At 45.2% G+C, this 18,568-nt stretch overlaps 1 protein-coding gene across 5 annotated transcripts in view; it reads right to left on the bottom strand.

Moving 5' to 3' along the window:
• Positions 1 to 18,568, bottom strand: part of si:ch211-26b3.4 (connector enhancer of kinase suppressor of ras 2) — a 554,826-nt gene that overhangs the window by 60,147 nt on the left and 476,111 nt on the right. For all 5 annotated transcript variants that reach the window (XR_007248946.2, XM_048544970.2, XM_048544968.2 and 2 more), the window contains 2 exons: positions 17,426 to 17,598; positions 3,871 to 3,944 (listed from right to left, as the gene is read on the bottom strand). Coding sequence is in view for 4 of the 5 variants with exons in the window: in XM_048544970.2 (XP_048400927.1) it covers positions 3,871 to 3,944; positions 17,426 to 17,598 (247 nt within the window). In the remaining variant the exon portion in view is untranslated. The remainder of the gene's footprint in view (positions 1 to 3,870; positions 3,945 to 17,425; positions 17,599 to 18,568) is intronic.

Here is an 18,568-nt window from a genome sequence, read left to right on the forward strand (position 1 = left end):
GAGGGCAGTGTGGAGCGAACAAGGGAGTCACGGAGAGAGTGGTCTCTCCGGAAAGCAGACAGGGGTGGGGATGGAAAAATGTCTTGGGTGGTGTGGTCGGATTGTAGATGGCGGAAGTGTCGGAGGATGATGCGTTGTATCCGGAGGTTGGTGGGGTGGTGTGTGAGAACGAGGGGGATCCTCTTTGGGCGGTTGTGGCGGGGGCGGGGTGTGAGGGGCGTGTTGCGGGAAATACGGGAGACGCGGTTGAGGGCGTTCTCGATCACTGTGGGGGGAAAGTTGCGGTCCTTGAAGAACTTGGACATCTGGGATGTGCGGGAGTAGAATATCTTGTCGTGGGAGCAGATGCGGCGGAGGCGGAGGAATTGGGAATAGGGGATGGAATTTTTGCAGGAGGGTGGGTGGGAGGAGGTGTATTCTAGGTAGCTGTGGGAGTCGGTGGGTTTGAAATGGACATCAGTTACAAGCTGGTTGCCTGAGATGGAGACTGAGAGGTCCAGGAAGGTGAGGGATGTGCTGGAGATGGCCCAGGTGAACTGAAGGTTGGGGTGGAAGGTGTTGGTGAAGTGGATGAACTGTTCGAGCTCCTCTGGGGAGCAAGATGCGGCGCTGATACAGTCATCAATGTACTGGAGGAAGAGGTGGGGTTTGGGGCCTGTGTAGGTGCGGAAGAGGGACTATTCCACGTAACCTACAAAGAGGCAGGCATAGCTGGGGCCCATGCCGGTGCCCATGGCCACCCCCTTAGTCTGTAGGAAGTGGGAGGAGTCAAAAGAGAAGTTGTTGAGGGTGAGGACGAGTTCGGCTAGGCGGATGAGGGTGTCGGTGGAGGGGGACTGGTCGGGCCTGTGGGACAGGAAGAAGCCGAGGGCCTTGAGGCCAACTGCATGCGGAATGCGGGTGTATAGGGACTGGACGTCCATGGTGAAGATGAGGTGTTGGGGGCCAGGGAATTGGAAGTCCTGGAGGAGTTGGAGGGCGTGGGTGGTGTCACGGACGTAGGTGGGGAGTTCCTGGACCAAAGGGGAGAAAATGGAGTCCAGATAGGTGGAGATGAGTTCGGTGGGGCAGGAGCAGGCTGAGACGATTGGTCAAATCGTCTCTTCACTCGACCTCTTCATCTCTAATTGCCGTCGAGACATTAACTACCTCAACCTCTCCACCCCTCTCACCCACTCCAACCTCTCCCCCGCAGAACGGGCAGCCCTCCGCTCCCTGCGCTCCAACCCCAACCTCACCATCAAACCCGCAGACAAGGGTGGCGCAGTGGTAGTATGGCGCAGTGACCTCTACATCGCCGAGGCCAGATGCCAACTCTCCGACACCACCTCCTACCGCCCCCTCGATCATGACCCCACACCCGAGCACCAAACCATCATCTCCAACACCATTCATGACCTCATCACCTCAGGGGACCTCCCACACACAGCCTCCAACCTCATTGTTCCCCAACCCCGCACGGCCCGTTTCTATCTCCTTCCCAAAATCCACAAACCTGCCTGCCCTGGTCGACCAATCGTCTCAGCCTGCTCCTGCCCCACCGAACTCATCTCCACCTATCTGGACTCCATTTTCCCCCCTTTGGTCCAGGAACTCCCCACCTATATCCATGACACCACCCACGCCCTCCACCTCCTCCAGGACTTCCAATTCCCTGGCCCCCAACACCTCATCTTCACCATGGACGTTCAGTCCCTATACACCTGCGTTCCGCATGCAGATGGCCTCAAGGCCCTCGGCTTCTTCCTGTCCCACAGGCCCGACCAGTCCCCCTCCACCGACACCCTCATCCACCTAGCCGAACTCGTCCTCACCCTCAACAACTTCTCTTTTGACTCCTCCCACTTCCTACAGACTAATTGGGTGGCCATGGGCACCCGCATGGGCCCCAGCTATGCCTGTCTCTTTGTAGGTTACGTGGGACAGTCCCTCTTCCGCACCTACACAGGCCCCAAACCCCACCTCTTCCTCCGTTACATTGATGACTGTATCGGCACCGCCTCTTGCTCCCCAGAGGAGCTCGAACAGTTCATCCACTTCACCAACACCTTCCACCCCAACCTTCAGTTCACCTGGGCCATTTCCAGCACATCCCTCACCTTCCTGGGCCTCTCAGTCTCCATCTCAGGCAACCAGCTTGTAACTGATGTCCATATCAAGCCTACCGACTCCCACAGCTACCTAGAATACACCTCCTCCCACCCACCCTCCTGCAAAAATTCCATCCCCTATTCCCAATTCCTCCGCCTCCGCCGCATCTGCTCCCACGACAAGACATTCCACTCCCGCACATTCCAGATGTCCAAGTTCTTCAAGGACCGCAACTTTCCCCCCACAGTGATCGAGAACGCCCTCAACCGCGTCTCCCGTATTTCCCGCAACACGCCCCACACACCCCGCCCCCGCCACAACCGCCCAAAGAAGATCCCCCTCGTTCTCACACACCACCCCACCAACCTCCGGATACAACGCATCATCCTCCGACACTTCCGCCATCTACAATCTGACCCCACCACCCAAGACAATTTTCCATCCCCACCCCTGTCTGCTTTCCGGAGAGACCACTCTCTCCGTGACTCCCTTGTTCGCTCCACACTGCCCTCGAACCCCACCACACCCGGCACCTTCCCCTGCAACCGCAGGAAATGCTACACTTGTCCCCACACCTCCCCCCTCAGCCCTATCCCAGGCCCCAAGATGACATTCCACATTAAGCAGAGGTTCACCTGCACATCTGCCAATGTGGTATACTGCATCCACTGTACCCGGTGTGGCTTCCTCTACATTGGGGAAACCAAGCGGAGGCTTGGAGACCGCTTTGCAGAACACCTCCGCTCAGTTCACAACAAACTACTGCACCTCCCAGTCGCAAACCATTTCCACTCCCCCTCCCATTCTTTAGATGACATGTCCATCATGGGCCTCCTGCGGTGCCACAATGATGCCACCCGAAGGTTGCAGGAACAGCAACTCATTTTCCGCCTGGGAACCCTGCAGCCTAATGGTATCAATGTGGACTTCACCAGTTTCAAAATCTCCCCTTCCCCAACTGCATCCCTAAACCAGCCCAGTTCGTCCCCTCCCCGCACTGCACCACACAACCAGTCCAGCTCTTCCCCTCCACCCACTGCATCCCAAAACCAGTCCAACCTGTCTCCGCCTCCCTAACCTGTTCTTCCTCTCACCCATCCCTTCCTCCCACCCCAAGCCGCACCCCCATCTACCTACTAACCTCATCCCACCTCCTCGACCTGTCCGTCTTCCCTGGACTGACCTATCCCCTCCCTGCCTCCCCACCTATACTCTCGTCTCCACCTATCTTCTTTTCTCCCCATCTTCGGTCCGCCTCCCCCTCTCTCCCTATTTATTTCAGAGCCCTCACCCCAGCCCCCTCTCCGATGTAGGGTCTAGGCCCGAAACGTCAGCTTTTGTGCTCCTGAGATGCTGCTTGGCCCGCTGTGTTCATCCAGCCTCACATTTTGTTGTCTTGGACGATGAGCTGTTGGCTTATCGCACACTGTCGCTCATGGATTTTATTTAAACTTGCAAATCAAAACAAAAATGACCCTCTATTTGCAGCTCAGAACCTTATGAACAGAAAGGCACATAATTACCATCACATGGTAATTGAAAGTAAATGTTCTGATCTGTGTGCGAGACCATTTATTCTCTGTTGCTTAGAAATGTCCCTTCAGGGTCCCAGAACCTGGGTAAGGATGCAACCCCTGTCCCAAGGTCTGAGGTCCACTACTGGAAGCATGCACTTGGTAAATTTACACTCAGATGTTCATAGCTCAGGGGATGCTTCCTTCTGTTTGGAAACCTTGACGTTGATGAACTGCATTGTGGCATTGCAAGATTAACACTTACTATTTCCGTCTGCATTCAATAGCTCTGTCTATCCTGAACTCCGGCAAGCTGATGAATCCTTCAGCCTTTTCATCCTGTCAAGAAAGCACAGGGTCGGTGATGAGAAAAAAAAGTGCTCTGATATGAAAAATCAAGTTTTCTGGTCTTAAAGCCTCTTGTGATGCAAAAATTTATCAATTTACATTGACCAAATTTTAATCCATTTAGATTTTGACGAAAATGGGGATGAGAAAAGCTTCAATTCCTTCCCTCAAGTATCCATTCATTCAACATGTCCCTAAAATAGCTCCAATTAAACACTGAATTTTTCGTCTCATGAGATTTTATTCAAACCCTGTGCCTCTGTACATCAAACCGTAATATCCCAAAACAATGATTTCTGTTTTAAAGCAGCATTCTTTTCTCAGGTCACGCTGAAAGCTCTCCATCAACAAACTGTATGCAGGTTAATTTAGAATGAAGCTACACAAAATGGACGTACCATTGCAGCTGAATAGCAGCATTAATGCTTTAATCCTTCCACCTTAGCAGTTACCTGTCAATCTACTTGTGCTTCTTCTAACTGATAGCTCTGTTATGAGAAGTATTAGAATTGCAAGGAAATGCAAATGTATGCATCCAAGTAAATTACACAGTTGTTTCTGATAATATTCACAACATAGAAACGGAACATCCAAGCCAAAGGGCCTATGCTTATCCTATTGATATCCAGAACGAATCTTTGTCCACCCTTCTTCATCCAAACCCATCAGCATATCCCTTCTTCTTCCATGCTTACTTAGTCTACTCTTAAATGCATCTACACTAACCATTTTAGCTCTCCTTTATAGTCATAAGCTCTACATTCTAACCAGGTTATGAATAGAGGTTGCTCCTGTTGGATTTATTCATAACTATGATACACTTACAGTTATTTGTCTGTCTTCCATCCAGTGGAAACATCTCTGCATCTAACTTATCACAATGCCTCCTAATTTTATAGACTTCCATTAGGCATCCCTCCGTTTCATCCCTCCACGTCTCTCATCCCAGTCTGGTCAATTGTCTGGATTAGTATAAACTCTCAGTCCCGGTATCAGTGAAGATACATTGACTTCACATTCTCCCAAGTTGCTATTGTTTTAGGATATGGAGACTAGAATTGCACTCAACACCCCAAGTGCAGTCTAACCAAGATCCTATGCAAGTTTAACACAATGGGCTGAAGATTGATCCAGGCTATTAATTGGTTGTAGGGGTGCCAATTCCAGATCTGTCTCTTCTGGTTCCAGTGAAGGTACAGCTAAGTTTCATTCTCATTTCAATGATTTCTACATGTAACTCAGCATGTTCAATCCTGCTGGCTGTCTGCATTCACAACCCTGTGGTGCAGAAACTGGGTGCCTCAGTCTGAGAAGTGAACATGTGTTCCAGCAAGCTCCTAGAAGAGCAGTCTGTTCTATTTAAGGTAAGCTGCAATGGAACACGCATGTCAAAAAACAATTGGAGCAGAAATATTCAAAGTAAAGGAAAATGGAGCACCCATCTAGAGATAAGGCTCCAAGGTTCACTGATATTACTCTGGAAGAGGAGAAAGGAGAGGTTTCTTCACTCTGGTGGACCTATGGAATTCTCTGCCACAGAAATTGTTTGCGGCAAAGTCATTGAATGTTTTCAAGAAGGAGCTAGATACAGTTCTTAGGGATAAAGGGGGCCAAAAGGTGCAGGGAGAGACTTGCAATTGGGTTTTGAATCGCATGATCGGTCACGGTAGTATTGAATGGTGCAGCAGACTTGAAGGGCTGGATGGCCTACTTCTGTACTGATCTTCCATATTTTTACATTAAACACTAGCGTAGGCGGTGGACAGAAGGACAGAAACAAAACATGAAAGTCACATCATGCAGTCAAATAGGAAGGAACTTCATTATTCTTACATTGCAATCTTTATGGAATCATCCTGAGAGACTCTGTGTGTGTGTGTGTGTGTGTGTATGTGTGTGTGTGAGCAGATAGTTGATGATTTGTTTTGTACTGTTTACACAAAGTCAGCACCTCCTTCGCTGTGTTCAGTAACACAGAGCACTGCTGTCGGCTGATTTTGCTTAAATGAAGAGGAAATGTAGGCAAGTGACAAGGAAGGTCACTTTGAAAATTCCGATAGCAGTGCGAGAAGATGCTTAATAACTTCAGATGCATGGTCAAGGCCAGTGAATAGACCTTCATGTCCTGGCCTCATACCCACAAAACCACCATGGTCTCACCTTGTCCAGTGCACTGCACCTCTACCACTCAAGCAGCAGCACCTAGCACTCATCCCTAATGCTTACATACTGTGTCACACTAAGCTTCCAAAGCTCCTGACTTCCTCTCACTGCTTTTGTTGATTTCCAGCTATTAATCTATGGCAGACACATCACTGGGCACACTGTCACACAAACGCCAATATGCTGCCATCTTGCTTGCATGAGAAGGGCACCCATAACTGGAGGGAGCAACATGAGGCCAGGAAAACACAGAGACATCACAATTACTTGCACCCAATTAATGATGTGCCACCCTAATCACAGTCCAGCACCAAAGGAGTGTGGGCACCCGACACCGCACAGAACATTCAGACTGATCTTCTGCTCACTGCTCACCCACATCCTGACTTAAATTATAAATCTGAAGTTGTAGTTTGTGTGGCCTTCATAGAATACTGACAGTGTGGAAGCAGGCCATTTGGCCTATTAAGTCCATATCAACCTGACCCAGCATCAACCTGATCCACTCCCCTATCCTGTAACTGTAACCCACCATTCCCAAAGGCTAATTCAACCAGCCTGTTCCATATGCATGGATCATATGAGCAATTTAGCATGGCTAGTCCACATAAGCTGCACATCTTTGGACTGTGGGAGGAAACTGGAGCACCCAGAGGAAGCTCACTCAGACACTGGGAGAATGTGCAAACTCCACACAGACAGTCCCTCAAGGCTGCAATTGAACCCATGTCCCTGGCACTGTAAGGCAGCAGTGCTAACCACTGGGGCACCCATGCCACCCTGATCATCTTGGAGCTCTTGCAGTCCCACCCTTCCTCACCCTGATATTCGCCTCCTACTTTTATGCTTTCAGACACCGCCCAAGCTCTGGTACATGGCCAGCCTCAATGTAGCCATGTGGCAGAGAGAGATAAAGGAAGCTCATGCCACAGATAGGCAAGTGCCATCACTGGATCTCACGATCTCAGTCATCAGCTTAGATAGCAGTGCGTGGTGTGAGGCTGGATAGAGTTAGGATCAGCCATGGGGAGGGCAGGCCTGAGTGTGCTACACTCAGGTTTACTGTTGCTGCTTGTGATGCAATCTGACACTGAGTTCTCACGGCCTAGGGCTGCTCAAGGATAGCCTGTTCACTTCCGTAGTCACAGTTAACAACCTTGCATGAGCCACTGGGTGTACCCTGCTACAGGGTCAAGAACAAGCAAAGACCCCAAGAGTTCATAAGTCTGATAACAGCAGGGAAGGAGCTGTCCTTAAATCTGTTGGCATGTGTTTCCAAACTTTTGTACCTCCCAATGTTTTAAAAAAGATCTATAGCTTGGATTGTGGCTGGAGCTGTTGGTTGGTTCACTGGGCCGGCAGGTTTTCTGCAAGCATTTAGACAAAGAAGGACATCAGTTTAATTAGGACAACATAGCAGTACTAGGACAAGCAAAACAAAGACATGCACAAGCGTTCCTGGAAGCTTGGTTTTCAACCACTGGAACCATGAACAAACATGATGAAATAGACCCCATTTACATACCACCTATTTAGCAAAACCAGAAACAGAATGACTCACCAAGACAGACTGGACCGTATAAATTCAGAATGGAACAGAACAATGGCGCTTCAATGGTGGCTGGTGAGCAATGAAGATGTTGCCTCGAAGGGGGATGAAATGTTTGCATGAAAACCAGCCAGCTCGGTGAACCAACCAACAATTTTCTACCAATTGCCCAATGGAAGAAGGTAGAAGAAAGTATAACTAAGGTGGGAGAGTCTTTGATTATGAAAGATAGTAGGAATTGCAGATGCTGGAGAATCTGAGATAACCGGGTGCAGAGCTGGATGAACACAGCAGGCCAAGCAGCATCAGAGGAGCAAGAAGGCTGAAGTTTCGGGCCTAGACTATGTTGGATGTTTTCCCACCAACAGAGTCAAGGGAAGGAAGAGATAATACAGTGTGGAGAAGTACAGCAGGCCAGGCAATATCCGAGGAAAGGAAAATTGACGTTTCGGGTCAGTGAAGGTAGGGCAATATATTCCCATTCAGAATGGTTAGTGGCTTGGAGGGGAACTTGAATTTGGTGGTGTTCCATATATCTGCTGCGCTTGTCCTTCTCGATGGAAGTGGTCCTTTGGTGCTGTCTAAGGATCTTTGATGAATTTCGGTTGTGCATCTTGCAGATCGTACTCATTGTTGCTACTCAGCATTGGTGATGGAAGGGGTTGCTGCTTGTGGTTACGATGTCAATCAGGCGGGCTGCATTGTCCTGGATGGTGTCAACTTTCTTGAGTGTTATTGGAGCTGCACTCATCCAGTCAAATGGGGAGTATTCCATCACATTCCTGACTTGTGATTTGTAGATGGTGGACTGGCTTTGGGGAGTCAGGAGGTGAGTTACTCGCTGTGTTATCCTTACCCTCTGACCTGATCTTACAACCACTGTATTTATATGATGAGTTGAGTTGAGTTTCTGATCAATAATAACCCTAGAATGCTGACAGTGGGGGAACTCAGTGTTGTTAACACCATTGAATGTTTAGAGGCGGAGGTTAGACAGTCTCTTACTGGAGACGGTAAATGTTTGGCATTCGTGTGTCATGCATGTTACTTGTCACTTGTCAGCACACATCTAGATATTGTCCAGGTCTTGATGCATTTGAACATGGACTGCTTCAGTATCTGAGGAGTCACGAATGATGTTGAACATTGTGCAATTATCAACAAACATCCTCACTTCTGACTTTATGACGGAGGGAATGTCATTGATGAAGCAGCTGAAGATGATTGGGCCTAGGACACTGCCCTGAAGAACTCCTGCAGTGATGTCCTGGAGCTGAGATGACTGACCTCTAACAAACGCAACCATCTTCCTCTGTGCTAGGTTTGACTCCAACCAGTGGAGAGTTTGTCTCCTGATACCTAATGATTCTAGTTTTGTCAGGGATGCTTGATGCCACACTCGGTTGAACATAGCCCTTGACATCAAGGCTGTCACTCTCACCTCAGAATTCAGCTCTTTTATCCATGTTTGAACCAAGGTTGCAATGAGGTCAGCAGCTGAGTGGCCCTGACGGAACCCAGACTGGGCGTCACTGAGCAGGTTATTGTTGAGCAGGTACTGTGTGATAGCACTGTTGACGATACCTTTCTTCAATTTACTGATGAGAGTAGACCGATGGGTGGTAATTAGCTAGGTTGAATTTGTCTTGCATTTTGTGTACAAACCATACCTGGGCAATTTCCAGGTAAATGACAGTGCTGTAATTGTACTGGGCATTTGCTGAGTTTCTGGATTAACAGTCCAACGATAATACTGTGAGGCCATCACCTTGTTATCCTGGAATCTAGCCTCTCGACTCTTTTCTGCACTCTCTCTGCTAAAAGGCTGCCCAGAACAGGATACAATATTCTCGTCCAGGCTCAATCTCATTGATTTTGTACTCTATGCTCCTATGCATAAAGCCTGGGATCCTGCGTGCTTTACTAATCACTCCTCAACCTGTCAGATCCCTTTTGATAATATAGTGTAAAGAAAAATATGCACAAATACAGTCACGTCTTTTCCCCTGCACCAATTTTATGACTGTGTCTTTATTTTAAATTGTCTCTCTGCATTCTTCTACCAAAATGAATCGCTTCACATTTCTCTGCACTAAATGTAACTAGGCACTAATCCATCCACTCTGCCAGCCAATGGTGGTGTAGACTTTTATCATTTCAAGCTCTTGAATATATCCTGCAGTGACTTGTACTGCCCTCAGATTTGAGATGTGCCCTGTACACTGAGGTCTAGGGCATCATTAGATCTCAGGGGTCTGAACAAGGGAAGGGAAGAATAGGGACGCATTGTGACGTCTGAGGGATACTGACGTGTTTTTCAGGGTACATTGCTGACATTAATATCTTTTAATTGGAAGATCTGGGCCTTCATCTGATTTGACACTGGATGATGCAGTAGTAGCAAAAAACAACTCGAATTGAGAGTGTGGATACAGCATGTCCATGCAGAAGCCCACCTTTTTCTACATGGCTTTTCAGAGAGTTTGCTTCATAGCTGTACACTTACAAGGGGCAAGTTTATTGTCATGGTCAAACTGCAAACTCTCAGTGCAGGCATTGTCAAACAATGCTCAGTATTCTGGTAATTCATATTTTTATAATGGGGCTAACAAGGCTGTCAATTCATCATCACAAAATGTGTATGTTCCATCAATTTCAAAAATCATGAATTGTAATTTAAGATTTTTCTTAAAAAGTGTAGTCTGAATCAATAACCAGTACTGTAACTATAAGGCTGAAACAATGCAGTAGATGCTGTTTTGATTAAAATTATGGCAAGGAATGTAAGAAACAGCCTGGTTTCAATTCAATTCCAGTGAAGCATCTAGATTAAACAGAGGTTCTACAGAAATCAAACTGAGCAGTATGATGATACACACAGCAAGGACATGCTGTTTACAAGTCCTTATCAATATATATTAATGCATGTAAAATTCATTCTTAAAATGCCATTTGCTCCATATTTGTTTGTTTCATTTGCTCCAACAGTCCAATGATAAACCACAACATTGAAGCATTGTCGAAACTAATTGGAAATTAAATCAACAAGGTATTAGTGTACTGAGGCAAATGAAGTCAATCTCAGTAAAACACAGCCAAGCAGTGTGTTCTAACCTTGTGAGTTATAATTTAGCATCTGCAGACAATCAGGGACGTCAGCCCTTATACCTGCTAGGTGCCACCCTTACTGAGGCGCAAGAGTATTACCCATTGAAGTGAATATCGTTACTGATGAAGTTGTAGTATAAACAACCTAATCTTGCCAATTACAACTACAGAAACTCACATGGCCTTGTTCTGTCTATCGGCTTCTGGATGTAGGAAATTATTTTCTCAAAAATGATGATAATAATAATAATGATGATGAAAAGCAATGACGAATATATCAAGACATGGAAACAAATCTACTGATGAGGCACTGTGTGTTGTTCAAGGTGCCATGCAACTGAGAGCCATATAAAAACACAACATAAGTGCATTGGAAAAAGGGGTATGTGTGTTACAAGCATACAGAAGAAGATTCAAAGGCTGCAATTTAAACAAAGTGCTGGAGAAACTCAGGAGATCTGGCAGCACCTGTGGAGAGAGAAGCAGAGTTCTGAAGAAGAACCTACTAGACTCAAAAAGTTACACCTGCTTCTCTCTCCACAAATGTTGCCACATTTGTTGAATTTCTCCAGAACTTTCATCTTGACTTCACATTTGCACCATCTGCAGCATTTTGCTTGTTTTTTTTTAACCAACTTGTTCAGAAACGCAGTGACATATGTCTGCAGCAGGTTAGACTTGAACGCTGCCTTCATAAAACAGACCTTCAGGCCCTCTTTCTGGGCAATAATGAGAGGATACCAAGGCTGGTGAACCACATCATGTGGTATCCTTTCCATGGCTAACTATTCTTTGAGTGGATCGTGAACCTTCAACTTCTGGACTGGAGACTACCATAGTGCCACAAGGAGTGGGTGAATGGGTGGAAAGACTTGAGGTGGGAGGACAGAATCCACTCCTCCCACCTCAAGCCTCACCTCCATCTCCTACGTACCAGGCTTATCCCACCTCCTTGACCTGTCCATCTTCCCTGGACTGACCTATCCCCTTACAAACTCTCCACCTACACTCACCTTTACTGGCGCCATCCCTACCTCTTTGACCTGTCTGTCTCCTATCCACCTATCTTCTCCCTTATCCATCTTCAATCTGCCTCCCCACCTCTCTATTTATTTCAGAATCCCCTTCCCCTCTCATATTTCTGAAGAAGGATCCAGACCCAAAACGTCGGTTTTCCTGCTCCTCTGATGCTGCTTGGCCTGCTGTGTTCATCCAGCTCGACACCTTGTTATCTCAGATTCTCCAGCATCTGCAGTTCCCACTATCTCTGGTTTTTTAAGGTGTTGTTTTGATGACATTTTGAAGTTTACCTACTACCCGAGATGTATGACACATTTTATGGAATTGTACAACATATTTGTGAAGTCTTGGCCAAGTAAAATTCCTGATTACTGATGCCTGAGTTTTCCGTATTCCTAAATGTCCTGCCATAGGAATTTCATATGCTACTCAAAACATCCCCTTATGGTTTCTGGGCAGTGCCATTATCTGATGAACTAACTGCCCATTCTTCATCGGCAGGTCTGTTGGGGTCTCCACTTCCTCATCAGAAATCCATCTTTAATATAACAACCATCTGGAACACCATCAGATTCAGCTTCAGCCCAAGTTGTCTGTGATAACTTACTTAGCTCTGGATCTGCTTCCTGAGCCTCAATTCATGAAAAGATGTTAAATACTTCCTTTGAATTACCCTCTCCACTAAAGGAAAGTTTCAGCTAGTCTAACATCTGCCTATGATATTACTTTGACTTCTGGCACTGGACTTTGTTTAGCCACTAATCTCGTCACCAGGCATGATGGAAATATGCCTACAACCTGTCCTTGCAACTGTTCCTGCTTCTATAACCTCACTCAGAGCTTCTGAGCAAACATTTAACGTTCGCTCCAACCAAATCAGGTGTAAGTCTTTAACTACTCCTACTATCTCTGGTCTAACCAACAAGTCACACCCTAAATGCACTTTGCACAGTGGAATCAGTAGACATTCTCCACTTGTGGTGTTTCTTCACATTTTGGCTTTCAATGACCTTTTTCTGAAGGAAGAACTAAGCCCATCTGCAGTGAAAGCATTTGCGTAGTTATACTGTCCGTTAATGTTATGTGTTGAGATGCATTGTTTTGGGACAAAAGGATTATCTTTTCTATTGACAAAAAAACCCTTTATTTCTCGACCACCTTATTCACTTCCTCTGTACTTACAGCAGTGTTTTCCTCTGGTCTCATCGTCATAGCTAAAACCACACTTTAATCCACAACGTTTCCTATTTAAGTTCCATTTTCAGGCTCACTGTTAGCAGCCCAAATGTGAGTTTTTCTCACAACTTCCACCATTCTGAACAAATGTGTCTCATTTTATTACAACTGAAACACTTCAGCTTTCACCCATAATCCTCAGTACTTCCCTTTCTACTCTGTGGTGCATTGCCAGATGTCCATTCCTTACATTGGTTACTTGCTTCCATTTCACCCTCCTGCTGTCAGTCCATTTTAAATCTATGAGGATGATGGAAAAGATGGTTTAGTTTTATGAATCAGCTCATGATGGTCAGCCGTTACTGCTGCCTGTCTAGCAGTTGCGATCCAATGGTCTTCTAAAGGGCTCTTATCACAAAAAGTAGGGAATTTTGAAATTCTTCTGGGAAAATGCTATCACCGAGAATGCCATTGGTGGTTCTTGATCCTCATGCTTATATGCACATATTAAAATTACTTTGTTTAATCCTTTCAAATTCGACAAAAGTCATGGTCGTTAGAGGTCATCTCAGCTCCAGGACATCTCTGCAGGAGTTCCTCAGGGCAGTGTCCGAGGCCCAACCATCTTCAGCTGCTTCATCAATGACCTTCCCGCCATCATAAGGTCAGAAGTGGGGATGTTCAGCTATGACTGCGCAATGTTCAGCACCATTCGCAACTCATCGGGTACTGAAGCAGTCCATGTTCAAATGTAGTGAAATCTGGGCAATATCCAGGACTGGGCTAACAAGTGGCAAGTAACATGTAACATTTGTGCCACACAAATGCCAGGCTAAGCACCATCACCAATAAGAGAAAATCTAACCACGGCCCCTTGACATTCAATGGTGCTACCATCACTGAATCCCCCACTATCAACAACCTGGGATATATCATTGATCAGGGGCTCATCTGGACTCAATACGTAAGTACAGTGGCTACAAGAGCAGGTCAGAGGCTAGAAATACTGTGGCAAATAACACACCTCCTGAGTCCCCAAAGCCTGTCCATCATCTCCAAGGCTCAAGTCAGGGGTGTGACGGAATACTCCCCACTTGCCTGGATGAGTGCAGCTCTAATAACATTCAAGAAGTTTGACACCGTCCAAGACAAAGCAGCCTGCTTGAGTGGCACCACATCCACAAGCAGCAACTCCTTCCGTTACCCATGCTCAGTAGCATAAGTGTGTTCTATCTACAACACGCACTGCTGCATTCACCAAAGATCCTCAGGCAGCACCTTTCAAACCCACAACCACTTCCATCTAGGAGGACAAGGGCAACAGGTTTTTTGAAACACTATCACCTTCAAGTTCCGCTCCGAGCCACTCACCATCCTGGCTTGGGAATATATTGCAATTCCTTCACTGTCGCTGGGTCAAAATGCTGGAATTCCCTCTCTCATGGCATTATGAGTCAACGCACAGTAGGTGGGCTGCAGCGGTTCAAAAAGGTAGCTCATCATCATCTCTAAAGTGCAACTAGAGATGGTCAAGAAATGGTGGACCCAGCCAGTGACGCCCACAATCCACAAATGAATGTAAAAGAAAACCTCGGGTGTTGACCTAAATTTCAAAACTTTTGCCTGTATGCCTCAGGAACGTAAACATCTGTTCCTGGAATGGCTGTTTCATTTATTATCATAATCCTCAGAAACCTCGTCTGACAGGGAAACATAAATTTCCATGAACTTGCTCAGCATGGGAATTGTCCACTTTTCCTTCGACCAATCTAACATTTAGCTTGTTATTTTCTCATTTGAACTGAAGAATATCTCTTCATCTTTCTTCTCAAATTTTGGCAAGGTTTTGCATTAACAAAATTTCCTAACAACGTTAGATTAGGCTAAGGGTTTTCCCCATCAAAAACCTCTTTGTTCTGGGCTCTTAACTGTATTAATTTCAGTTTACGCTCTTTTCCTTCCCCCTGACAATTCAATTTCTAGACTTCTTGTTTCCATTTCCTGTACTTTTAAAGTAAGTTTCAATGCTCTTTCCTCACATCTCTCTGCTTTTTTAAGCTTCTTCATTCATCCCGTTTGCTTAACCTGCATTAATTGTACCTCAATATCAACTGTATCTGGTATCTCACTATTTGCAATATCTGGTCTCTCCCCTATTTCTTATTAAACCCAAATGCTGTTCTAGGACTTCCATTATTTCTACTTTCCTAGCTCTGACAGGAAATGTGCTTTCCAGATAACTTGCCAACTGAAACAACCTGACTTTCAGGATCTTGTATCAGTTCATGAGAAACATCTCTTCCACTTGCAGAAAGGATCTTCACAATTTCTGCTGAAATTCCACTACACATTTATCTTTTAATCCAGCAACTCCTACTGCCATTGAAGCTTTTGCCAAAGTCTCATCCCAAAGTCTTGTTCACTGAATCTAGAGAACAGTAGTTTGGTGTTCTGAAGAAGAGTCATACTGGAATTGAAACATTATACTTGCTTCTCTCTCCACAGATGCTGCCAGACCTGCTGAGTTTCTCCTGCATTCTTTATGGTTTCTTCCTGATTTACAGCATCCATAGTATTGTTCTTTCATTGTCATCGTATTGTGTTTGTCATTAAAGAGCACACAACATATTAAATTTCTGAGGATGCCATATCCCTGTTGTAGGTGATGGCCATCTTGTTTGTGTTTTTGTTCAAGAACAGGATCTTATAGATGAATGCAGCATTTTCTGTTTTGCTATCTCTGTTATACCAGAGAATGAGACAATGCTGAAGAAATATCAAGAAGCCCTTTTCTCAAAAAGAATCTAATAAATCACAGCAGATCCATAAATTTGTGCATAATTGAGGAGAAAGAGCAGTCAGAGGATACTGAGGTGATGAGAAAGAACTTACACAAGAGGTGTTATTTACTGATGTTTGTTCTTGCACACATTACACTGTGATGAGGTGTGAACCAGTGAATAAACATAGCTGTTTCTGTCAAAATAGCTGGAGCACGAACTTTAGAAAACAGTTCTCAATTTGACTGGTTATCATTTAATGCTTTTTAGCCAATCTCAGCCACTACCTATTCCATAACTGCAAACTGAACTTAAAATTTTTGTTCTCACTTATAAATTCTTTCAAGAAAACCATCCCACCTCTGCGATTTTCTGCATCCCATTATCACTTCCTAACTGCTTTGATTGGCTGTTTCAGCTGCAGGCAAAATTTCTGACCGCCTCAGTTCTTTCACAAAACCCTTCCTCATCCCTTGCCCATTACAGCACCCTGTGACTTTTTAAAACTGCCTCCTATCTTACTTCCGGTGCTGACACTCAGTGCAGTGAAGTCTTCATCACTTGGCAGGCATGTAGGATGGGCAGTGCAGATTAATCAAAACGCTAATCATGAGAAGTAGCATTATTCTTGACCCGAGACAAAATACAGCTCTGTCTTTGAGGGATGGAGGGTAGACAAAGTAGCAAGGAAGATAACGGTCCCAGTGCAGTAAGTGCTGCAGTAAAAGCCACACAACTGAAGAGCAGGCCAAAATCACAAGCTCCAGATAGGTTTTGAAAAGCAATTATACTGTCAGCTTTACTGATAATTGCTCTGAGCATGTATCTTTGCCCAGGCACAGCAACCAAGACGGCAATTCAATAACTCAAACGCATAGCATAAGACCAACTTCTGCAGACTTATAAACTACCACTGTTGTCAGTTTTCTTTAAAAAAATGCATTATCTGTACACTGAAGGCATTCAATTTTTTTAAAAAAATCGAGCTGTCAGATATTGCTGAAGAATTCTGGTAGTACACTGCTGAGTAACACAAAGCTTACAGCATCGTCTTGTCCTCTGTACAGCAGTTAGATGACAAAGCGAGCCATTGTTACTGAGAGTAAATTAAATTGCTCATTAAAAACGAAAAGGATTGGCATTTTCTTTTTACTCAAATTATCACAAAATCGGCAGCAAAACTTTAAACCGGTGGTAGGGGCTGTGTGCAACAAGTGGCTTGCAAAGTAATAAAGAAGCAAACTCGGCAGATGCTGAAAATTTGAAATAAGGGCAGGAAATGCTCAAAGATTTTTGCAGGTTAGGCATCATTGGTAGAAACAGAAACAGAATTAACGGGAAACATTTTCATCCTCCAGGCAGTGAATGTGAGTCAGGGAAATTCCTGGCTTTCCACATCCACTTCAAAATTGTCACCTTACGGTGCTTGGAATTCTAGTATCTTTGGGAAAATTGGGAAATATTGGTAACGTGTCAAGGCCCTTGCTCAAAGTGATGCAGGGAGTTCCAAGCATTTGCTCCATATTTTCATCATTCTGCTTAAGAGATAGAAAGCTGGGACAATGCAGCCACCTTTGAATGCCAATGATAAAGGCTTCGATGCACAGTGACATCCTTTAATTTCGTTGACTCTCCCTGAGACACTACAAAAGCAAAGAAAGGAGCGTGTCCCTTACATTTTGATTTGTGTACCAATAGAGTGAAGCTTCTTTCAGAATAAACCAATATTTCTTCCATTTCTGAGTGAAGTATCCTTTGGCATCTTTCTTCTTCCACAGCCAGCCTTCACAGTCTCCATGTCCTAAGTCCTTGCAGGAAATACGTCTCCTGCTGCCACCAGTTAGAGAACCTGAGGAGGAGAAGCAGAAATTAAAGGACAACTAGAAGTAATGTCTCGGATATCCCATCAATGCCTGCAGTCATCCAGCAGTGACATCACTGAGGGGGATAGTGAGGGTCTAATGGAGCGCTGCCTAACCTCTCTTTGCTTGCCGTGTAAATTCTAGTGGGCTTGACAAATGCCGCTCATTTCTGAGATGACAACTGGAGCCAACCCATGTTTGACTGACCTGTGCTGAAGAATTAAAGAGTCACAGCATTATTACAATGCAGACAGATGCCATTTAGCCCATCATGCTTTTTGAGCATTTTGTTCACGTGCCCTTTCTCCTGTTCCATAATCCTGCACCTTGTTTCAATTTAAATAATCATCCAATGCTTGTACGAATGCCTCATTTCAACCTACCACCATCATACTTCCAGGCATTACAATTCCATCCTCGAACCACTCACTGTGTGAAGAAGAAATGTTCACCTCACATATCACAATACAGCTTCAATCAGTGCCCTATGTTTCTCAATCCTTTTATGGGCAGCGGGGTTAGGGTCAAACTGATCTCAACATTCACTCACCATTTGAATAGGCGAGCATGGTAAAGAGGGGCAGCAGGTCAATGTATGAAGATATGTTTAATGGGATGTTGTACAGGCCAGAAATTAGGTTGGTGAATACATGAAATACAAAAGAAAAGTCACAGAAAAAAAAACATTCAAGCACATTAAGCATTCATCACGAATATCAGCAACAAGCTTTTCAAGGCAAATGTTGTTTCAGTTTATTAGGCTCGCTGGTTCTGCTCTCTGATGGTAAATTAAAGCTATTATTCCAGTATAACTCTTCTCTATATTTCTTCAGAAATGGCTGGAGTAAATGATAAAGACATTCCAATAAGTGGCAATCCTTAAAAGGGATAATGTGGCCGAGCAAAACCTACAAAAGGTTAATGGAACAACATTCAGGATTGAAATAAATGAGCTCT

Source organism: Stegostoma tigrinum, chromosome 15, assembly GCF_030684315.1.
Source record: "Stegostoma tigrinum isolate sSteTig4 chromosome 15, sSteTig4.hap1, whole genome shotgun sequence".
Taxonomy (NCBI): domain Eukaryota; kingdom Metazoa; phylum Chordata; class Chondrichthyes; order Orectolobiformes; family Stegostomatidae; genus Stegostoma; species Stegostoma tigrinum.